This window comes from Pelodiscus sinensis, chromosome 27 (assembly GCF_052426305.1).
Source record: "Pelodiscus sinensis isolate ZL-2025 chromosome 27, ASM5242630v1, whole genome shotgun sequence".
Classification (NCBI taxonomy): domain Eukaryota; kingdom Metazoa; phylum Chordata; order Testudines; family Trionychidae; genus Pelodiscus; species Pelodiscus sinensis.
Window position 1 is genome coordinate 17,430,764 of NC_143078.1, and position 18,768 is coordinate 17,449,531.

The following is an 18,768-nucleotide window of genomic DNA, read 5'->3' on the forward strand; positions in this document are numbered from 1 at the left end:
CTGTGCAGCAAAGCACAGCACTGTGCAGCATTGCGCACCACAACACTGCACAGCATTGCGCACCACAACACTGTGCAGCATTGCGCACCACAACACTGCACAGCAAAGCACAGTGCAGCGCAGAACTGTGCAGCATTGCGCACCACAACACTGCACAGCAAAGCACTGCGCTGCGCACCACAACACTGCACAGCAAAGCACTGCACAACATTGCGCACTACAACACTGCACAGCACGATTTTGAGAACACAGTTGCTTTATCCCTTCTAGGTAGGAGCTTTCTGCCAGTTTTGGCCATCATTTGATGTTTCTATGAGTTATGGTCATTTTTTATAATGTAATTTTTTCCAGCAGCCATAGCCAGAGGATTGCATGTTCCTCAAAAAATCACAGATAGCAACTGGCACGATGGCTCAGGAAAAGGATGAGAAAAGGGAAATTTTCCTCCTTAGGGTCCTAAAGGTTTGAACCCAATTCAGGTCAGTATTAGCCAAAACCTGTCGTCACCTGTGAGAAGGCAGCATGATTGAGCAGACAGGGCACAGGGCTGGGAGTTGACACCTGGGGCAGTCACTTCCCACTCTGCCTGTCTTGTCTATTTAGATCCGTGGTCCCCAACCCGGTGCCCGCGGGCGCCATGGCGCCCGCCGGGCTCTTTACATGCGCCCGCGGAGCAATCTGGGCTGGCAGGTGCCAGCCCCGGGCGCATGGCCAGTCCCGGCCCCGGGGGCGCCGCGTGTACCCTTGCCAGCTCCGGCGCCGGCCTTGGCCCCGCCCCCGGGAGCACCGCGCGTGCCCTTGCCGGCTCCGGCCCTGGCCTTGGCCCCGCCCCCGCCCCCGGGAGCACCGCGCGTGCCCTTGCCGGCTCTGGTGCCGCGCATGCCCCGGCCCCGCGGCGCTTACGGGGGGGGGGGGGGCGCCGGGCGCGCGGCGCTTGCCAGGGGGCGCCTTCCCCGGGCGCGCGGCTATGGAGGGGGCCCCGCCCCCGGGCATGCGGCTGGGGGGGGCCGCCCCCGGGCGGGCAAGTGTCCCCGCCCCCTGGCGCCCGGCAGGCGAACGGCCACGCCCCCTGGCGCCCGCCAACCTGAAAAGGTTGGGGACCACTGATTTAGATGGTGAGCTCTCTTCTTACTATACACAGGTACAGTGCCTAGCACAGTGCAGCCTCTAGGGGCCACAGTAATAGCCACTTGGTAGCCTAATGAATAGGTCCACAGGCTGGTTGGTGTGTCCCCCCACACTGTTTCGCATGCTGTACTGCAGTGGTCTCTAACCGTTTTAAGCACAAGATCACTTTTTTAATTTGTCAGTCCAGGATCTACCTCAAACCGACATACCCTTGCTCTACTCCTTCACTGAGGCCCCACCCTCCTCACTCTGTGAAGACGAGGTACGGGGAGGGGGACAGTGTGACATCAAAGCATCCTGCTTCTGTGTCTCCCACTCTGCACAACAAGCAGGAGACTCCCACAGGGCAACTCTGGGCAGGAACAGCAAGACAGTGTGGGGAGGGACAGCTGAAGTGCAGGCACTTGAGAGCCTCCCAGCCAAACCAATCAGGATCCCCTGTCAGAGGCTCTAAGTCTACTGGTTGGTGACCCCTGCTGTACTGGTAACACAGGATATATCTACAGAGTATTTTTGAAAAAACGTCAACTATGTCCTTACTGTAATCGCGTTCTTTAGAAAGAAAATCAAAAGAATAGAGGGGGTTTTCCGACATTGGTAAAACTCTTTCTACGAGGAAGAAGCCTTTTTCCGAAAGACCTCTTTCAGAAAAAGGCATGTGGGGACGGGGAAGAGGGAGTTCTTTCGCAAGAGGAGGAAAACGGAAAAAGCACAGGTGCCCGGGTGGCCATTACGCTCATAGTAATCACCAGGGCTCGCCGAACCGCGGCCAGCCCCATTCGCCAGTCGCACTGTCCGGCGATCTGCGCATACGCAGATTGCCCGATCCCTGCTCTTCCGGGTTGCAATCTACTCGCCACGGGCGAGCAGACTGCATTATTTGTCGAGCCCTGGTAATCACAGCTTACATACGAGATAGTGTCCATTCAGTGTAGACACTATCTTTCGAAAAAGCAGATCACTTTTTCAATGCACTTTGGCAGTGTGGCTGCTCTCTTTCGGAAGTTTTTTCAGAAGATCTCTTCCAGAAAAGCTTCTTCCAAAAGAAGCCTGCAGTCTAGACATAGCCTCGGTGTCCTTATCTCCATGGAACAGATGAGGCACGGGAAGGTGAAGTGACTTACCTATGGCCGTCCAGCAGTCCAGGGGCAGAACCCTTTCTCTTCTCCTGAACAAATGAAACAGCTTCTGGCACAAGGTTTACTGGGGTTTGGGTTTAATTAGTCATGTTAAACTAATGAGCACCAGGTGGTGTGCTCAAGAAAACAACGAAAGGCACACACAAAAAGAAAAGTCAGAATGCCTGAGGAAACAACTCCAGATTAGGAAAGCAACTCTTGAGACACTGCTTGGAGTTGTATTGCAACACAGCTCTCACTTTCACGTTCTCGCATCCTCTGGCCTGACCAGCAATTATTTGACTGTTGCCCCGGGACTCTTTCTGAAAAGGACAATTCAAATAATAACCAGTGAGCTCTGGTCCCTGGGAGCCTTGCGCGATCACCCCTTGGTGCGAGAGGAAGAACTCCCCCTGTGGCCCAGAGAGATCAACACTTGGCACTAAGGAGATGGAGACTTTTGGCCAGAATAAAATGTGACATTAAAACATTCAAGGTTGGTTTTTAAAAGCACATTGAGGCAAGGTCTAGGGGAGGGGAAGAGCAGAGAGGGAGGCATCATGTGGGCATAAGTCATCTCCTCAGTCCTCTCTGCTCCCCAGGAGTGTGACAGATGCACAAGCAAGCCTGGGGTTCCCTTCTTGGCCCTGAAGGGCCAATGGGCCAATCTGACAGGGAGGCAGGAGAAAAGCATTCCCCTTTAACAAGGATCCTGGAGGGTTGTACAGCCACAGCCCAAGGTGCCACTGCAGACAACAGCCACGTTACAGTGCTCGGGGGGAGGTCGCCGGAGCGCCCTTTGCAAGGCCCCACCAAGCGTGGAGATGGTTGGCAGACACCCTGCAGTTCACGTCCCAGCTCTTCCAGGGGCGGCTTCACTCCCATGTCCTTGGCAGGCTCAGCCCCACCTGCACTGCAGGCGACTTGAAACCAATATGTAAGTTTCTAGTCAAGTTTTCCTAATAGGAATTCAACACTCGTCTCTTAATGTGCTAGTGCAGAAATGCCTACAGCCTGGCACCTCCAGCACCACAAGAGCCCAGAGCTCTATGGTGCGTGAGCCTAGGCAGCCTCTGCACACGAGACGCACGTTATAAATATAAAATCCTATCTGCTACAAACAAGACGTATATTGTACATCTCTTACCCATATACACAAGACCACAATATACACATATGCCTTGGAGGAGGAGTGTCGTCATGGAAAGAGGGTTTCAAGAGGCACAGTTCCCCCCCTGCCAGCCCTCCTGGGGGCGGGGGCGGGGGCTGTGCAGTCAGATCAGCCCCAGGAGAAGTCTTGTCCAGGGGACATGTCACACAGGCAGTGCATGGATGAGCCAGCCTCCCTCACCCATGTGCACCCATGTGCTGCATGAGAGAAAGAGTGTGAGTTTGTCTCCGGTTAGCCCGTGAAATGCTGCCCTTCCTCAGACACTTAGAGTGAAGCAAGGCCCTGAGAGCTTTTTGCATCCTACTGCACTGCCGCCCTCAGAAAGGGTTCCACCGGGCTGGTCTCTGTAAGGCATTTTCGTCTGTGTCTGAAGGGAAAACGAACCCAGCTGGGAGCATGTGTGCCTGGGTGGGTTAACGCAAGGCAGCAAGGCTAAGATGGCTGATGAGAGCCAAGCCAGGCCTGCAGGGGCATCCAGAGGCTCCATCGTTGGCTCAGAAGCTGCCACTGTCTGCCTCCTTCCCCCGCCTTGGGCCATAAGCGGCATGGAATACTGATGGTTGTTTGAGTGGCACATCCACGCGTGGAGTGGCAGGCAGGCACATGTACAAGTCTACGACAAAAGTCGATGTGAGCTTTGCCCAGCTAGGAGTGGCTCCTGGCCGGCGTGTCCAAGGACTTCGAGGATGAAATGCCACAGTGATTAGATCAGGCCGGGGCGGGGAGGCCGAGTCCTGGCCCCTACCGGCGGTAGTGATTGGGGGCATCTGCAAACATGTACTTGAGTCTGTAGGCTTCAGCCAGGAGCAGTCCAATCTCTTCGTTGCCCCAGTGTATTGTGGGTAGGTTTTGTAACAACATGAGAAGACCCTGGAACAAGGGAAAAGGGAGTTCTTACTTTGGATCGAGTGGGGCGAGGATTCCGCTGTAGGGCAAATGCAGACGTGGTCTGACAGGCACAGTAGCACTTTCTAGCCAGGACTGACACAGTGACACCCGTAGCAGAGCAGGGAACAGGTCTCCTGAGTCCCACTCCAGCCCGCCATGTACACAAGATGGCAACACCACACCCAGCTTCCTCAGCACCTCCCAGCAGCACAGACACACCCAGCACTCCTGCAAGTTGGCGGCACCCAAATGTGGAGTGAACTCCTCATTAACCATCCTCACTTATCCCTGGAAAATGGGGTCACGTCCCCCAGCCCTTTTCCTCAGGCCTTCAGACCTCAGTCTGCAGCACACAATGAACAAGTCGGAGATCAGCACACACAGACTGCTCCCTCCTCATCCAAATGGGTCTCCCCTTTCCTGGCCTACTCCAGCCGCAGCAGGACCCTGCCTCTGGGGATCAGAGCACGGACAGAGGTGCACAAAGGGACAGCGTTAACAGACCGGACCATAGCACAGAGGGCAGATTGAGTCTCTGGCAGAGGATCCCAGAGCCTCAGGTTCTCCATGTAACCAAGCACCTGTCCTCTGATCTGAGCTAATGGTGGGGCGGTTGTGGGTAGGTCCACCCGTTCGGAGGGTTGCATCTGGGTGTAGATTTTATGATCTGCTGTATCACTGGGGTGCAATCAATACTTGCCACAGCCACAGGTGGTGCCTCTCCCTTCTTGGTGTTTAACCACCCACCCACAACTCTACTGCCCGCCCTCCTCCCCACACTGGGGCTGCTCCCCAGGAAGTCACCTGGAAATCCTCCTCATCCAGGATCTCTTTCCGCCACTTGATCAGGAAGGCGGCACAGACGTACAGGTGGAAATGGGAGAATCCTTCTGGCTCCGACTGGGAAGGACACAAAACTCGGGTCAGTCCCTGCCACAGAGTCAGCCTGAGGGGAGCCCCAGCAAGGCCAGCTTAGCCTGCCTTTGCTCCAAGGCCTAGGGCTGGGCTCCACAAGAAGGCAGCCAAGAGGTGAGTGAGCCCTGCCACTGCCCCACACCCACCACTGGTGAGGCTGTGTGGGGGGCCGGCCCCAGGGAGGCCCTAGGTACCTGGTAGGTGTCCCATAGGCGGATGGTGCAGCGCAGCGGAAGCTCCCTCATGAGCAGATTGTTCATCCAGCGAAAGGCAAACTGCAGGTATTCGACCTCGTACTTCCTGAAGTGATTGTGTACCTGCTCTGAAACAGCACGCTCCGTTACAGGGGGCAGGGCCCCGCCCCCCTGCATTGCACCAAGCCCCTCCTACAATGTGCACTGAAGCCCCCCGCTCTCTCAAACGATGCCCCTCCCATGTGCCAAGTCCCCTCCCTTGCTAACGACCCTCCTACCATGTCCTCACCCACCTGCCGAGCCATGACCCCAGCTGTGAACGCCCCATGCATGTCTTCTCCCACACGCCTTCCAGCCAAGCCAGCAGCCGTCTGCATGCAGCTACACCCGTCCCAACTTACTGTACCCACTTCCACCCCTTCCCATGGTTTGTAGCCTCTGTCCTGATCAGGACACAGCCCTGGGCAATGGGAACCTCTTGGGGAATGGAGGAGGATGCGGAACAGTATGAGCCCGCTCTCTGCCTGCGCCAGGAATCCAAAGGGAAATCACGTCCAGCAACTGCTTCCACCCGGTGCAATATTCCACTTCTCCCACAAAAGACCCGTCGCCGCACTATGACCAGCGAGTACTAAACAGTAACACGTCCCCAGGACCAGACGGGCTTCCCCCAAGTGTTCAGAAGGAACACAAATGTGAAATTGCCAAGCTGCTAACTGTGGCTTATAATGGACCATTTACATCAACCTTTCCACCGAATGGGAGGCAGGTTTTCTGAAAAGCTCCAGAAGTGATTCCAGCAATTTCAGGCTGGTACATCTAACTTCAGCACCAGGCAAACTGGTTGAAGAAGAGAAGTATCAGAGACAGAGATGAACACGATTTGCTGGGGATGAGTCAATATAGGTTCCGTAAAGGGAAATCTTGCCTTGCCTATTAGAGCTCTTTGAGGGGGCAACAAGCATGTGGACAAGGGGGTTTAGTGGACACAGTGTACTTAGATCTCCAGAAAGCCTGGCTCTGAAGCCAAGTAAGTGGTCATGGGATAAGAGGGAAAGTCCTCTCGTGGACTGATCAACTGGTTAAAAGCCAGGAGATAATAAATGGTCAGTTTTCAGAATGGAGAGAGATAACAAGTGGTATAGGGACCAATCCTGTTCAACATATTCAGGAATGATTGAGAATGGGTTAAACAGTGAAGTGGCAACGTTTGCGGATTATACAAAACTGCTCGAGATAGTTCCGATCAAAGCAGACTGTGAAGAGCTTCAAAAAGATCTCACCAAACTAGGTGATTGGGCAACAAAATGGCAGATGAAATTTAATGTTGATAAATGCAAAGTAACATTGGAAAACACAATCCCAACTATACATACAATACAATGGGAACGAATTTAGCTACAACCACTCAAGAGAGAGATCTTGGAGTCATTGTGGATAGTTCCTAGAAAACATCCACTTAATGTGCAGCAGCAGTTAAAACAGCAAACCTAATGTTGGGAATCATTAGGAAAGGGATCAGTAATAAGACAGAAAATATCGTCTTGCCTTTCCATAAATCTATGGAACAATTACATCTCAAATATACTGCGTGTGCAAATGTGCTTGCCCCATCTAAGAACAGCTATCTGGGAATTGGAAAAGTTTCAGAAAATGGCAACAAAACTGATTAGGGGTTGGACCAGCTTCTATATGTGGAGAGGTTAGTAAGACTGGACTTTTCAGCTTCAAAAAGAGATAACTAAGGGGGAATATGATCGCGGTCAAGAAAATCATGACTGGTGTGAAGAAAGTGAGTAAGAAGTGTAATTTATTTCTTCTCGGAACACAAGAACTAGGAGGCCACCAAATGAAATTAACAGGCAGTGGGTTTAAACAAACAAAAGGAAGTGTCTCTTCACGCAGGGCACAGTCAGCCCGTGGAACACCCTGCCAGAGGATGTTGTGAAGGCCAAGACTATCACAGAGTTCAAAAAAGAGCTAGATAAGTTCATGGAGGACAGGTCCATCAGTCTCTAGCCTCTCTTTGTCAGAAGCTGGAAATGGGTGACAAAGGATGGCTCACTTGATGATTCCCTGTTCTATTCACTCCCTCTGGGGCACCTGGCATTGGCCATTGTCAGAAGGCAGGATCCTGAGCACACATGGGTCTGACCTAGCCTGGTTGTTCTTATGATCAACCTTTGGAGATTGAGGAACAAGAGATATGCACAGCATGACCTCCCCCCGGGTTTCCTCTCCTCACCACCTACCATCGATCCGGCTGACTAGCTCCTCCAGGGCTTTGACCTTCTTCTGGATCCCTGGCTGTGCAAAGGTGTAGTTGTCCTGCAGGGAGATAGGGAGAGTCAAAGGCAGCAGCTGCTGCAGTGACAGCATCCCAGGGCTGGGAACCCCGCTAAGAGAACTGCTTGCCTTCTGCCTACTCTTGGGATTGGGGAGAACAGCGTCATGCTTTGGCTAAGAGTCCCTGGATGTGACTTGTCCAGGAGACAGGGAGTGTAGGGGCAATCCTCCGCTCTGGAATGCACTCCCCTGTTGGGAAAGCTCGCTGCCCTTCCAAGCCCAGTGCAAGCCAGAGTCCCTGGAAAACATGAGCATGAGGGTAATGCTCAGTGAGGCAAGGTGGCCTAGTAGTTAGATCTGCAGACTGAGACTCAGGAGCCTGGGGTGAAATCTCACCCTGCTGGACCTTTTGCTGTCAACTTCCATGGAACCAGGCTTTCACTCCTGGCTTCACTCCCAGCTCCTATGGTGACTTTGGGGGAGTCTCTCAACTCTCTGCACCTCAGTTTCCCCATCTGTAAAGCAGAGGCAATTTTGTGCAGTGCTTTGAGATCCCCCTTTGATGCTAAGCAGCAATCCCTCTGTTTTAAGCAGGAGTTTGGCTTTGTGTGTCTTGTTTTGTGCTTTGTTTTGTGCTACGTATGGGATGCTCAGCTCACAAGAGAACACACTGAGAAATGTCTACATGAGTCAGTGTGCAAGGAAAGCCATCTGGAGCTCACAGAGCAAAATTCCATTTGACTGGGGCCATAAATAGGCCCTTAATTCTCCCTTTCAAAGGTTGATCCTGGTAAAAGAGAGGAGAGTTTCTACCAAAGGAGGCAAAGGACAACTGTTACAGCCACTGGGAAGTCTACATGTCTTTGTGGGACCCTGAGCAAGGAGGCCTCTGTGGGACCACCAGCCACAGAGGGAGGGGCAGAAGCCTGCAGCCATAGGAGGCCCTGAAAGGCAGACACATGAGGGGCTGCACATGTCGGGGGAAGAAGATGCAGCATGTTTCCTGGGGGCAAGAGGCCCGAGAGCGCAAACGCAGGGGGGGAGTTACGGAGGTGGGAAAGCAAGAGGGCAGGCAACCGTTGGGCAGGTGGTTTTAGGAGCCAGGCTAGACAGGGCTGAAGAGCACAGAAACCCTGGAGCCACTACCCCCTTTTAGCCGAGGGGCTGGACACAGGTCCGTGGACTGTCAGTGGGTGGGCCGGGACTGGAACTCATCCGTTCCTGGAGTCGGGACCCCAGGCTGCAAGAGCAGACAGGACTCAGCCTGGCATCCGAGCAGTAGGTGGAGGGAGGCCCCTAGAGTGTAGCCAGAGGGGGACCTCTGCCACCCAAGGGAGCGAGGGAGCCGAGAGAAATCTGAGCAGGCCCATCCCCCGGGCACTTACCTGGATGCCATCCAGGAGTTTGCTCATGCACCAGAAGCTGTCTGCTTCGATGCTCCGCAGCACATCCTGAGACAGGTTTGTCACGTCGAAGTTCTCCACGTCCTCTTCTGCAAAACAGAAGGTGGAGAGACTCCCAAGGACATGCCTCCCAGGATGCGGGGAGGGGGCATGAGAGCGCCCGGTAGCTGGATGGGGATCAGGATGCTACCATGCCACCCTCCTTGCAGCAAACACACTTGGGTGTCCCTGGTGCAACCCCTTGGTTCTGAGTTGCTCTTCTGCAGCAGGGATGCAAAATCCTGTTTCATTGGCTAATCAGCTAAACATATTGTATAACCGGTTAGACGATTAAAGGAGGCCGAGTGGGGAACGGTCCCCCATCCCCCACAGCAGCCAGAGACTGCACCACCCCCACCGGCAAAACCCTCACATCTCTATTCTGCAGCCAGGGCGTGGGGTAGAACCGTTCATGGCCACTGTGTCTTCTAGAGCAAGATCTGTACCAAACGCCATGCAGCCCAGTGAAGCCTGGCGAGCCCTCACTGGAACACGCCCCTGGCCTGGGCCACCTGTACACGGTCACCATCCGGCGGGCTGGAGGGCCTGTAAGTGCCAAGCAGACCAAGGCCCCAAGCGCTGCACAAGCCGAGAATACATAGCGCTTACAATCTAATCGCACCCCTTGCCTGGGCTGGGGAGCTGAGCCCACCATGGCTGTGCTGTGTGCAGTTCCTTACCAGCCCTGGCCCTACTGGCCAGAATCTAAGCAGGCTGCCAGGAAGCCTCCAATGCAGAACCCTGCGTAGATACGAAATCTGTATCTGCCAACACGAGCCGCGGCCCTGCAGGGCTCTATCCAACGCCCATACCACCCATCTCCAGGTACCGCAGCAAGGGCGCCGCGGCCAACGGCCACCTTGCTTACAGCTAGCCTGGGCAGGTTTCCAAGTTCGTTTCCGGCCATTGTGATGGCGAATTTGATGTTTCTTTCTCAGCGTTTTATTTTCATTGGTTGACACTCTCCGGGTTGTGGGACGGGACGGGGCTCAGACAAAGCGACTTAACGACAGTAGATGCTGAGATTGAAACAGTGAAAACTTCTAATCACTGAAACACAAACTGTCATCACCATGTGCCAGAATATACAAAATAAACGTCCTTCAGACAACCCCCCCACCTGCAAGCCACTTGGGACAAGCTGATTCAACGTTTAACTCCTTGGACTCTGACCCGACGTTTTCAAGCACTTTGCCCATCTGTAACTTTGCTTGTTATTGTTGGACTTCGGGGGTTTGTCTGTGTGCAGTGAAATCGGCATTTATCAACACCTACCAATAACCCCGCTCCCCCTAAGCCTGCTGCTAGCCTGCCTTTGCGAATGCTGGGGTCTATGAACGCCAAGTGCCGGAAGGGGACGAACCAGCTCCTTGGATCAGCAGCACAGTGTCTCTGGAAGGTGGGTGGGGAAGACCCAGGAGTCCCGGCTGGGAAGGAAAGCCTGGTCAAAGTGCTTGGGGGGGCAGGAGAGTTGACCCCATTTGTAACCCTAACCCATCCCGCCAGGCCATGGGAATGGCAGACTGGCCCCACAGCAACCCTCTCGTGCACTAACCTGCGCTGAGAGATGCCCAGCAAAGCACATAGAGTAGATCTGGAGGCCAGGCTTCAGACAGAGCAATGCCACCAGATCTAGCAGGCAGCCCTTTGGACCCACAGGGCAGGGGTGCCCTTGATGACATCCTTGGTCTGCGGTTGAGTGCTTGCAGCAGTTTCTGTTCAGGCTCCGTCCTCCTGCCCTGGCTCCAAGCCGGCAAGCCCTGAGCCATTCCCAGCTCTCTGCTGCCAGTGGCGCCTGCCCTGCTGCTGGGCTGATGGCGAGTGGAGAAAGGCCCCCGGGGGACTCTGGCGTGCTATGTCCCATTAGCACTCTTGCCCCAGGTGCCAGTCACACAAGCCCCCCTGCGCCTGGAGGCAAGAAGGAAGCATCTTTACCCCCTGGCTGCTGCTGGGCAAACAGGCAGGGAGAAACGCAGCGACTCGCCTGCAGTCACGCCGCGGGTCGCAAACAGCATTAGAACCCTGACTGGGACTCAGCCCCAGCCCCCTCTCCCTTGCTGGCAGCAGAGACCCACTCTACAGGGCAGCCCAGGGTTTGCCCAAGCCACAGGCAGGGCTGCCCTTACCAGGAGGTGAACTGAGGCGGCCGCCTCACTGAGGGGCGCCCCAAGGGCCCAGAGTGTAGAACACTGTCTGTGCTGGCGCAGATGGACTTTTGAACGAGGCATTTTAAGTTGTTAGTTCTCCTTTACTGGGGTAGGCAGCAGAGCAGTCCCATGAGAGGAGTGGACAGGAAGAGGCAGAACTGAGCCCTTTCAAAGTTCTGGCCCAAGCGAGGGGCATGGGGGCGTCATTTGAGCTCCCCGCCTCAGGTGCCAAAATGTTGTGGGCCGGCCCTGACAGCAGGCTACAGGAAAAGCCCAATATTGGCCTGGGAACTACCACGAGCACATCCAGTGATGGCTCCAGAAACGAGCTGCTCTGCTGGGAGGAGAACCCTGCAGAATAAACCCAGGCTGGGAGGGGAGCAGCACATCTGGCGGACTAAGGGAGATTTGTGATGCTATCAAAATAAAAAATAGGGTGGGGGATTTCAACCATCCCCTATCGACTGGGTACGTGTCACCTCGGGACAGGATGCAGAGATAACATTTCTTGATACCTTAAATGACTGCTTCTTGGAGCAGCTGGTTCTGAACCCACAAGAGGAGAGGCAATTTTTGATTTAGTCCTGAGTGGAGCACAGGAACTAGTGACCATAATATAATTAAATATAACATCCCTATGGTGGGAAAAACAACTCAGCAGCCCAGCACTGTGGCATTTAATTTCAGAAAGGGGAACTACACAAAACCGAGGAGGTTAGTTAAACAGAAATTAAAAGGCACAGTGACTAAAGTAAAATCTCTGCAAGCTGCATGGCAACTTTTCAAAGACACCATAATTCAGGCCCAACTGAAAGGTATACCCCAAATTAAAAAACACAGTAAGAGAACCAAAAAAGTGCCACTGTGGCTTAACAACCAAGTAAAAGAAGCAGTGGCAGATAAAAAGGTATCTTTTAAAAAGTAGAAGTCAAATCCTAGTGAGGAAAATAGAAAGGAGCATAAACTTTAGTCAATTTAAGTGTAAAAATATAACAAGAAAAGCCCAAAAGGAGTTTGAAGAGCAGCTAGCCAAAACTCAAAATGTAATAGGAAAATGTTTTTTAAGTACATCAGAAGCGGGAACCCTGCTAAACAACCAGTGGGGCCCCTGGACGATCGACATACAAAAGGAGCAGTTAAAGACAATAAAGTCATTGCGGAGAAGCTAAATTAATTCTTTGCTTCAGTCTTCACAGCTGAGGATATTGGGGAGATTCCTAAACCCGAGCCATTCTTTTTAGATGACAAATCTGAGGAATCGTCCCAGATTGAGGTGTCATTAGAGGAGGTTTTGGAACAAATTGAAAAAGTAAACAGCAACAAGTCACTGGGACCAGATGGCATTCACCCAGGAGTTCTGAAAGAACTCACATGTGAAACTGCGGAACTATTAACTGTGGTTTGTAACCCATCCTTTAAATTGGTTTCCATACCTAATGACTGGAAAGATAGCGAACATGAAGCCAATATTTAAAAGGGGCTCTCGAGGTGACCCGGGCAATTACAGACTGGTACGTCTACTGTCAGTACCGGGTAAATTAGTTGAAACTACAGTAAAGAATAAAATTGTCAGACACATAGATGACGGCAATTTTCTGGGGGAAACCAGCCAACGGGAGCTGCTTGTTAGAATAAGAGGCAGCTAAGAAGAATCACGCCCCCTCTCCTGGGCTCAGTTATTCATGAAGCACATGGCCAGGCAAACAGGCTGGCTGGGAAACATTTTAAGCTCTGCAGGCAGGCAAACTAGTTTGGCAGCTGGCAAGTAAGTCTCTTGCCACAGCCTGCTTCTGGCACCCCAGCCCTTTCCTGCCCCAACTCTCCCCCTGCCCCCCAACATACCCAAACCCTCTGTCCCCCTCTTACACCCATACCCCCTCCCAGATCCGGCCCCAATCTCCTGCCCCAGATCACAATCTCCTTCCTACCTTAGGACACATCTCGAACCCCTGCACTCCAATCCCCTGCCCTAGGTCACAACCGCCTGCTTCATCCCAACTCCCTCCCAGACTCCAGTCTCCCCTGTACCCCAGTCCCTTACCCCAAGCCCCCTTCTGCACCCAACCTCCATCCCAGGCCCCGCATCTCCATTAATATCATGGAAGAGTGAGGCCCTTGACCACATTCCAAAATCTTGGAGTGACCCCCTCCCCTCCCCCATCAACAATTATCGCCCACCCCTGAGCTAGTTGCAAGGAGGAAACTTCTCCCACCGCTGCCCCAGGTGAGGTGTCTTGAACATGTCTGCAGCAGGTGTCAGGCAGAGCCCTGGGCAGGCCATTAAACACCCGGCTGATAAGCTGGCTCATCCCCTTTTGTGCAGGATCTCCCACCCAGGTTTTATCCTGGCAGCGACAGCCCCCATTTCTCCCCTCCCTGCGGGTCTGCAGGGTTTGGACTAAAAGGCACTGTAGGAAGCATGGCCTAGTGGTTAAAGCCAGCGAGCAGCAGTGGATTTAGGGCAGGGCGAGCAGGGCAGCTGCCCCGGGCCCCGCGCATGCGCCTTGGCACCATGGCACATGCGCTGTGTCAAAGGGGGGGCCCCGTGAAATTTTGCTGCCCTGGGCCCCGCGGCGCTACCCTGGGCCCCGCGGCGCTACCCTGGGCCCCACGGCACTCTTATCCACCCCTGCCAGCGAGAGCTGGTTCCATTTTGGGGACTGCCACAGACAAGGCCTGGAGCTGAACACATCACACCCTGCTCTGCCTGGCTGCCCTTGTCTGCCCAATAGGCTCATTCCTCCCTCCCGTCCCTGGCCAGCAGGAGACTCTGGGCCGTTTCCACAGTTTCCCATCAATTGCCACTGGTGCTGCATGCGCGAGCTGAAACCAGCAGCTGTGTGTGCTGTCTGCCCAGCACCAGGGTGCTCCGCAGTGCCCAACAGGCATAATGAACGGCAGCGCCTGACGGGGACGGCGCCGGAGACATGCAGCCCACTGGGCGCTTCCACCAGCGATGCCCATTTCCAGCTGGCAGAGGAGCGGATTTGCTCCCCCTGAGCAGCCTGGCAGCTGCGAGGCGATACCAGGAGCAGCAGGGTGCCGAGCCAAGAGGCGGCTGTGGAAGGCTCCCACAGAGCACTGCTGCTGGGAGATTCTGGGCGAGGCTGGTGGCCAGGCGCACAGGCCTGGTGGCTCAAACGTCTTCGGGCCGGCAACGAGCGATGTTGAACTGACAGGTGCCTTCCCCAGGCACACCGGGCCGAGGAGCGCCAGTAACTGCAGCCAGCCCTGGGCATGACAGGGGCTCTTCTGGGCACTGGGAGTGGGAGGACGGACTCAAGGCTTTGCAGACTAGGAGGCTAACGCAGCTGCCGGCTCGTCCCTGAAAGGCAGCAGCAGCCTGTGCGCCACTAGGAAGGGCTGGGAGAGCTCACAACTCAGCCCAGCGAGATGCCCTGCCCAGAGATTGTGCCACGAGGCAAGAGGACAATGGGACCCCAGAGCCCGGTGCATCCCAGCCATAGGATGGGTTGGGGCAGCCACCCTGGGTCCCAAGGGATAGGAAGGCCCCCAGACTGAGATTAGCTGGCGGGGCCCAGGGCGGCCTCAGGGATTACCGGGGGGGCCCTGGCACGGGGCAGCAGTGGTTGGGGCCCCCCCCACCAGTTACTGCAGCAGTGGGAAGTGGAGAGACCCAGCTCCCCGCCTGCTCAGCTCTGCTCCCCTCCCCAGACCAGGCTGGAGCCAGGGTGTGGTGAAGAGGAGCAACCCGGCTAGGAGAGGGCAGCAGAGCGGAGCAGGCGGCTGGATATCCCTGAGTACCCTGCTGCCAGCCCACGCCAGGCCCCCTGGTAATCCCCAGGGCATGGCTCACGGGGTAGGGGCTTCGGGGAAGGGTGCAGTGGAGCAGGGTTGGGAAGAGGATGAAGGTGCCGAGGCCTGCGGGGGGAGGGGGGTTGTTCCAGGCCCTGCATTCCTCTAGGGCTGGCCCTGGCGTCAGGGCTCTGGCAAAAGGGAGAGTTCCCTCCTCAGCAGGGCACAGGCTGCGTAAGGAGACCTGGGTCCCTTTGCCAGCTCTGGGCAGGTTGCCGTAGCTACTCAGATTGTAAGCTCGTCAGGGCAGAGGCTCTCCAGGACAGACGCTGTTGCAATACTAACACACGCCACAGCCAGCCAGCTCCTTTGACAATCCCAATCCACCCTGGGCCTGAAATTCGTAACTCGCAGATGTGTGGGAACTGGTCTAGTCCAGGACCCTGCACTTCGAGTAGTAGCTAGACCGGGAGGGGGCAGGGGGGACCTGGGGTTTCTATCAGGGGCTGTGGACCCACAGATTAAAAATAAATCACTCATGGGCCGTGGGCAGCCCCTCAGCAGAAAGGGAGTAGCAGAGGCTCAGAGCTTCCTCTAGGCTCTGGGGTGGGGCTAGAAATGAGGGCTCGGTGTGGGAGGGGCCTCCAGGGGGGAATGTGGGTGTCCGTCATATGGGAGGGAACTGAGGTTCTGACCTGGGACATGGGGTGCAAGCGCCGGCCAGGTGGTGTGGCTCTCAGCTGGGCGCCAGCAGGCTCTCTACCTGCCCCATCTCCTGGAAGCAGCTGCTGCCCCCAGCCCCAAGGCAGAGGTGTGAGCAGGGAGCTCTGGGGGGGAGCACTGCCCTGGGTCCTGGCAGTGCAGGGGCAGCAAATGGAGCTTCCCTGGTTGCCCCAGCACCTACAGGCCACAGGGGTATGCTGGCCGCTGCCAGCAGCTGCATGAAGCTGACCAGACTTTGAATGGCCTGGCGCCCCCAGCTGTGCCCTTCAGTGGGGCAAGCCAGCACTGCCATCCAGCCCTGTGGGATCAGGGATAGGAGCGGCAGGGCACCAAGTCTCAGCGCTCCCAGCCCTCAGCACGGAGCCTTGCTGCAAGCCAGATGAAATCAAGCAGTGGGCCAGGTCACCCCTGGGCTGTGGGTGCCTCTTCTCTGATCTAGACCATGCCTGGCAGATGTTTGTCACATCTGCTCTTAAGCATCGCCAGTGCTGGAGAGTCCCCAACTCCCCGAGGCAACTTACTCCAGTGTTTCACCACCCGAGAGGTGGGCGTCTTGTGCTGTCATCTGCGGCGAAGGGGAGTAATGTGTGTCTCTCCTCCCTGCAATGTGCATGAAAGCCGCTAGCACGTCCCCTCTCAGTCTCCTCCTTTCCAGACTAAGCAAACCCAGCGTTCAGTCTTCCCTCACAGGCCACGTCTTCCAGAGCGGTCGGCAGCCGTGCTGCTCTTCCCTGGGCTCTGTCCAACCTGCCCCAGCTTTTCTGGAACGTGGCGCCCAGAAGTGGATGCAAATCTCCAGTTCCCATTCAGAGCAGCTTCATGGCTTATGCCCCAGACTCCTGCTGCTACAGGAACGAATGGAGGAAGGGGAGAAATGCGAATTGCAAGGCAAGACCAGTCAGCGCCTAGGCCAGCCCTGCTTGCGGGGAGGGTGGTTGTTGGGTTTTTTCTCTGCACTTCACCTGTGCTAAATAATGGCCCGAGCGGGGATCCTGACCTAAGAGTTTGTTTCAGGTTCCATCGTGGCTCATGTGGGACCCGGCCCCAAGCCCAGAGCTGAGGTTTAGAGCCGCAGCCTCGTATTTAACTCTTTGTTCATTCCCGCTCATCTAGCGCCCGGCGGAGCAGCAGGCAGGCTCTCTGGCTGGGAGCAGCGCTGCTGGGTTCTGCCTCTCCCTGCCGCACCTCAGGCCCACAGAGGGTGGCGGTAGCATTTGAAAACTTGGCGCGACTCCCTGCAGTTGATGACATGGCTGGGAGGCCTCCCTCCCCCACCTCCGTGCTGTGGCAGGGGTGCTGGCCGTTCGGGCTCACCCAGGAAGGAGGGAGGGAACACCCGATGGCCGACTCCGGCTGGACCAGCACCGGGCACTGAAGATCCCATGACCCCGCTCACAGCTGGAGTGCCCCAACGGTGCAGGTGCTTTGTGCCACTTTCCAGTCCCCCCTTCGTCCCAGCTGGATGCACTGCCCTTTGCGTCCGGGCCCAAGCATGGCTGGGGCAGCAGACAGGCCCTCGACCCCACCTACAGCCCCGCCCCACCGGGAAGGAAAGGAGACTAGAAATGTGGGCTCAGGGCCCACCACACCCCCAAGCACTGAGGGGGGGGAAAGAGAGGCGAGGCTGCGTGCCCGGAACACCGAGGAGAGAGAGGCGCAGGGCCGTGTGCCCGGAGCACCGAGGAGGGAGAGGCGCAGGGCCGTGTGCCCGGAGCACCGAGGAGGGAGAGGCGCAGGGCCGTGTGCCCGGAACACCGAGGAGAGAGAGGCGCAGGGCCGTGTGCCCGGAGCACCGAGGGGGGGGAGGCGCAGGGCCGTGTGCCCGGAACACCGAGGAGGGAGAGGCACAGGGCCGTGTGCCCGGAACACCGAGGAGGGAGAGGCGCAGGGCCGTGTGCCCGGAGCACCGAGGAGGGAGAGGCGCAGGGCCGTGTGCCCGGAGCACCGAGGAGGGAGAGGCGCAGGGCCGTGTGCCCGGAGCACCGAGGAGGGAGAGGCGCAGGGCCGTGTGCCCGGAGCACCGAGGAGGGAGAGGCGCAGGGCCGTGTGCCCGGAGCACCGAGGAGGGAGAGGCGCAGGGCCGTGTGCCCGGAACACCGAGGAGGGAGAGGCGCAGGGCCGTGTGCCCGGAGCACCGAGGAGGGAGAGGCGCAGGGCCGTGTGCCCGGAGCACCGAGGAGGGAGAGGCGCAGGGCCGTGTGCCCGGAGCACCGAGGAGGGAGAGGCGCAGGGCCGTGTGCCCGGAGCACCGAGGAGGGAGAGGCGCAGGGCCGTGTGCCCGGAGCACCGAGGGGGGGGAGGGAGAGGCGCAGGGCCGTGTGCCCGGAGCACTGAGGGGGAAGAGAAGCGGGGCCGTGTGCCCGGAGCACTGAAGGGGAAGAGAGGCGGGGCCGCGTGACTGAAGCACCGAGGGGGGGGGGAGGAGAGGCGCAGGGCCACGTGCCTGGAGCACTGAGGGGGAAGAGAGGCAGGACGGTGCTCTGGGCACGCGTCCCCGCCTCTCTTCCCCCTCAGTGCTCCGGGCACGCGTCCCCGCCTCTCTTCCCCCTCAGTGCTCCAGGCACGCGGCCCCGCCTCTCTTCCCCCTCAGTGCTCCAGGCACGCGGACCCGCCTCTCTTCCCCCTCAGTGCTCCGGGCACGCGGCCCCGCCTCTCTTCCCCCTCAGTGCTCCGGGCACGCGGCCCCGCCTCTCTTCCCCCTCAGTGCTCCGGGCACGCGGCCCCGCCTCTCTTCCCCCTCAGTGCTCCGGGCACGCGGCCCCGCCTCTCTTCCCCCTCAGTGCTCCGGGCACGCGGCCCTGCACCTCTCCTCCCCCCCCCCCTCAGTGCTCCGGGCACGCGGCCCTGCACCTCTCCCCCCCCCCCCTCAGTGCTCCGGGCACGCGGCCCTGCACCTCTCCTCCCCCCCCCCCCCAGTGCTCCGGGCACACGGCCCTGCACCTCTCCCTCCCCCCCCCCCCCCAGTGCTCCGGGCACGCGGCCCTGCACCTCTCCTCCCCC

At 57.0% G+C, this 18,768-nt stretch overlaps 1 protein-coding gene across 6 annotated transcripts in view; it reads right to left on the reverse strand.

Moving 5' to 3' along the window:
* The window catches only part of TBC1D22B (TBC1 domain family member 22B), a 67,821-nt gene that overhangs the window by 31,008 nt on the left and 18,045 nt on the right, over positions 1–18,768 (reverse strand). For 3 of the 6 annotated variants that reach the window (XM_075910329.2, XM_075910330.2, XM_075910331.2), the window contains exons 9-13: positions 9,086–9,192; positions 7,667–7,742; positions 5,415–5,542; positions 5,110–5,205; positions 2,253–4,287 (exon numbers count right to left, since the gene is read on the reverse strand). In XM_075910329.2, the coding sequence (XP_075766444.1) occupies positions 4,159–4,287; positions 5,110–5,205; positions 5,415–5,542; positions 7,667–7,742; positions 9,086–9,192 (536 nt within the window). In that variant the 3' untranslated portion in view covers positions 2,253–4,158. The other 3 variants (XM_075910333.2, XM_075910332.2, XM_075910334.2) reach the window with 3 other exon arrangements.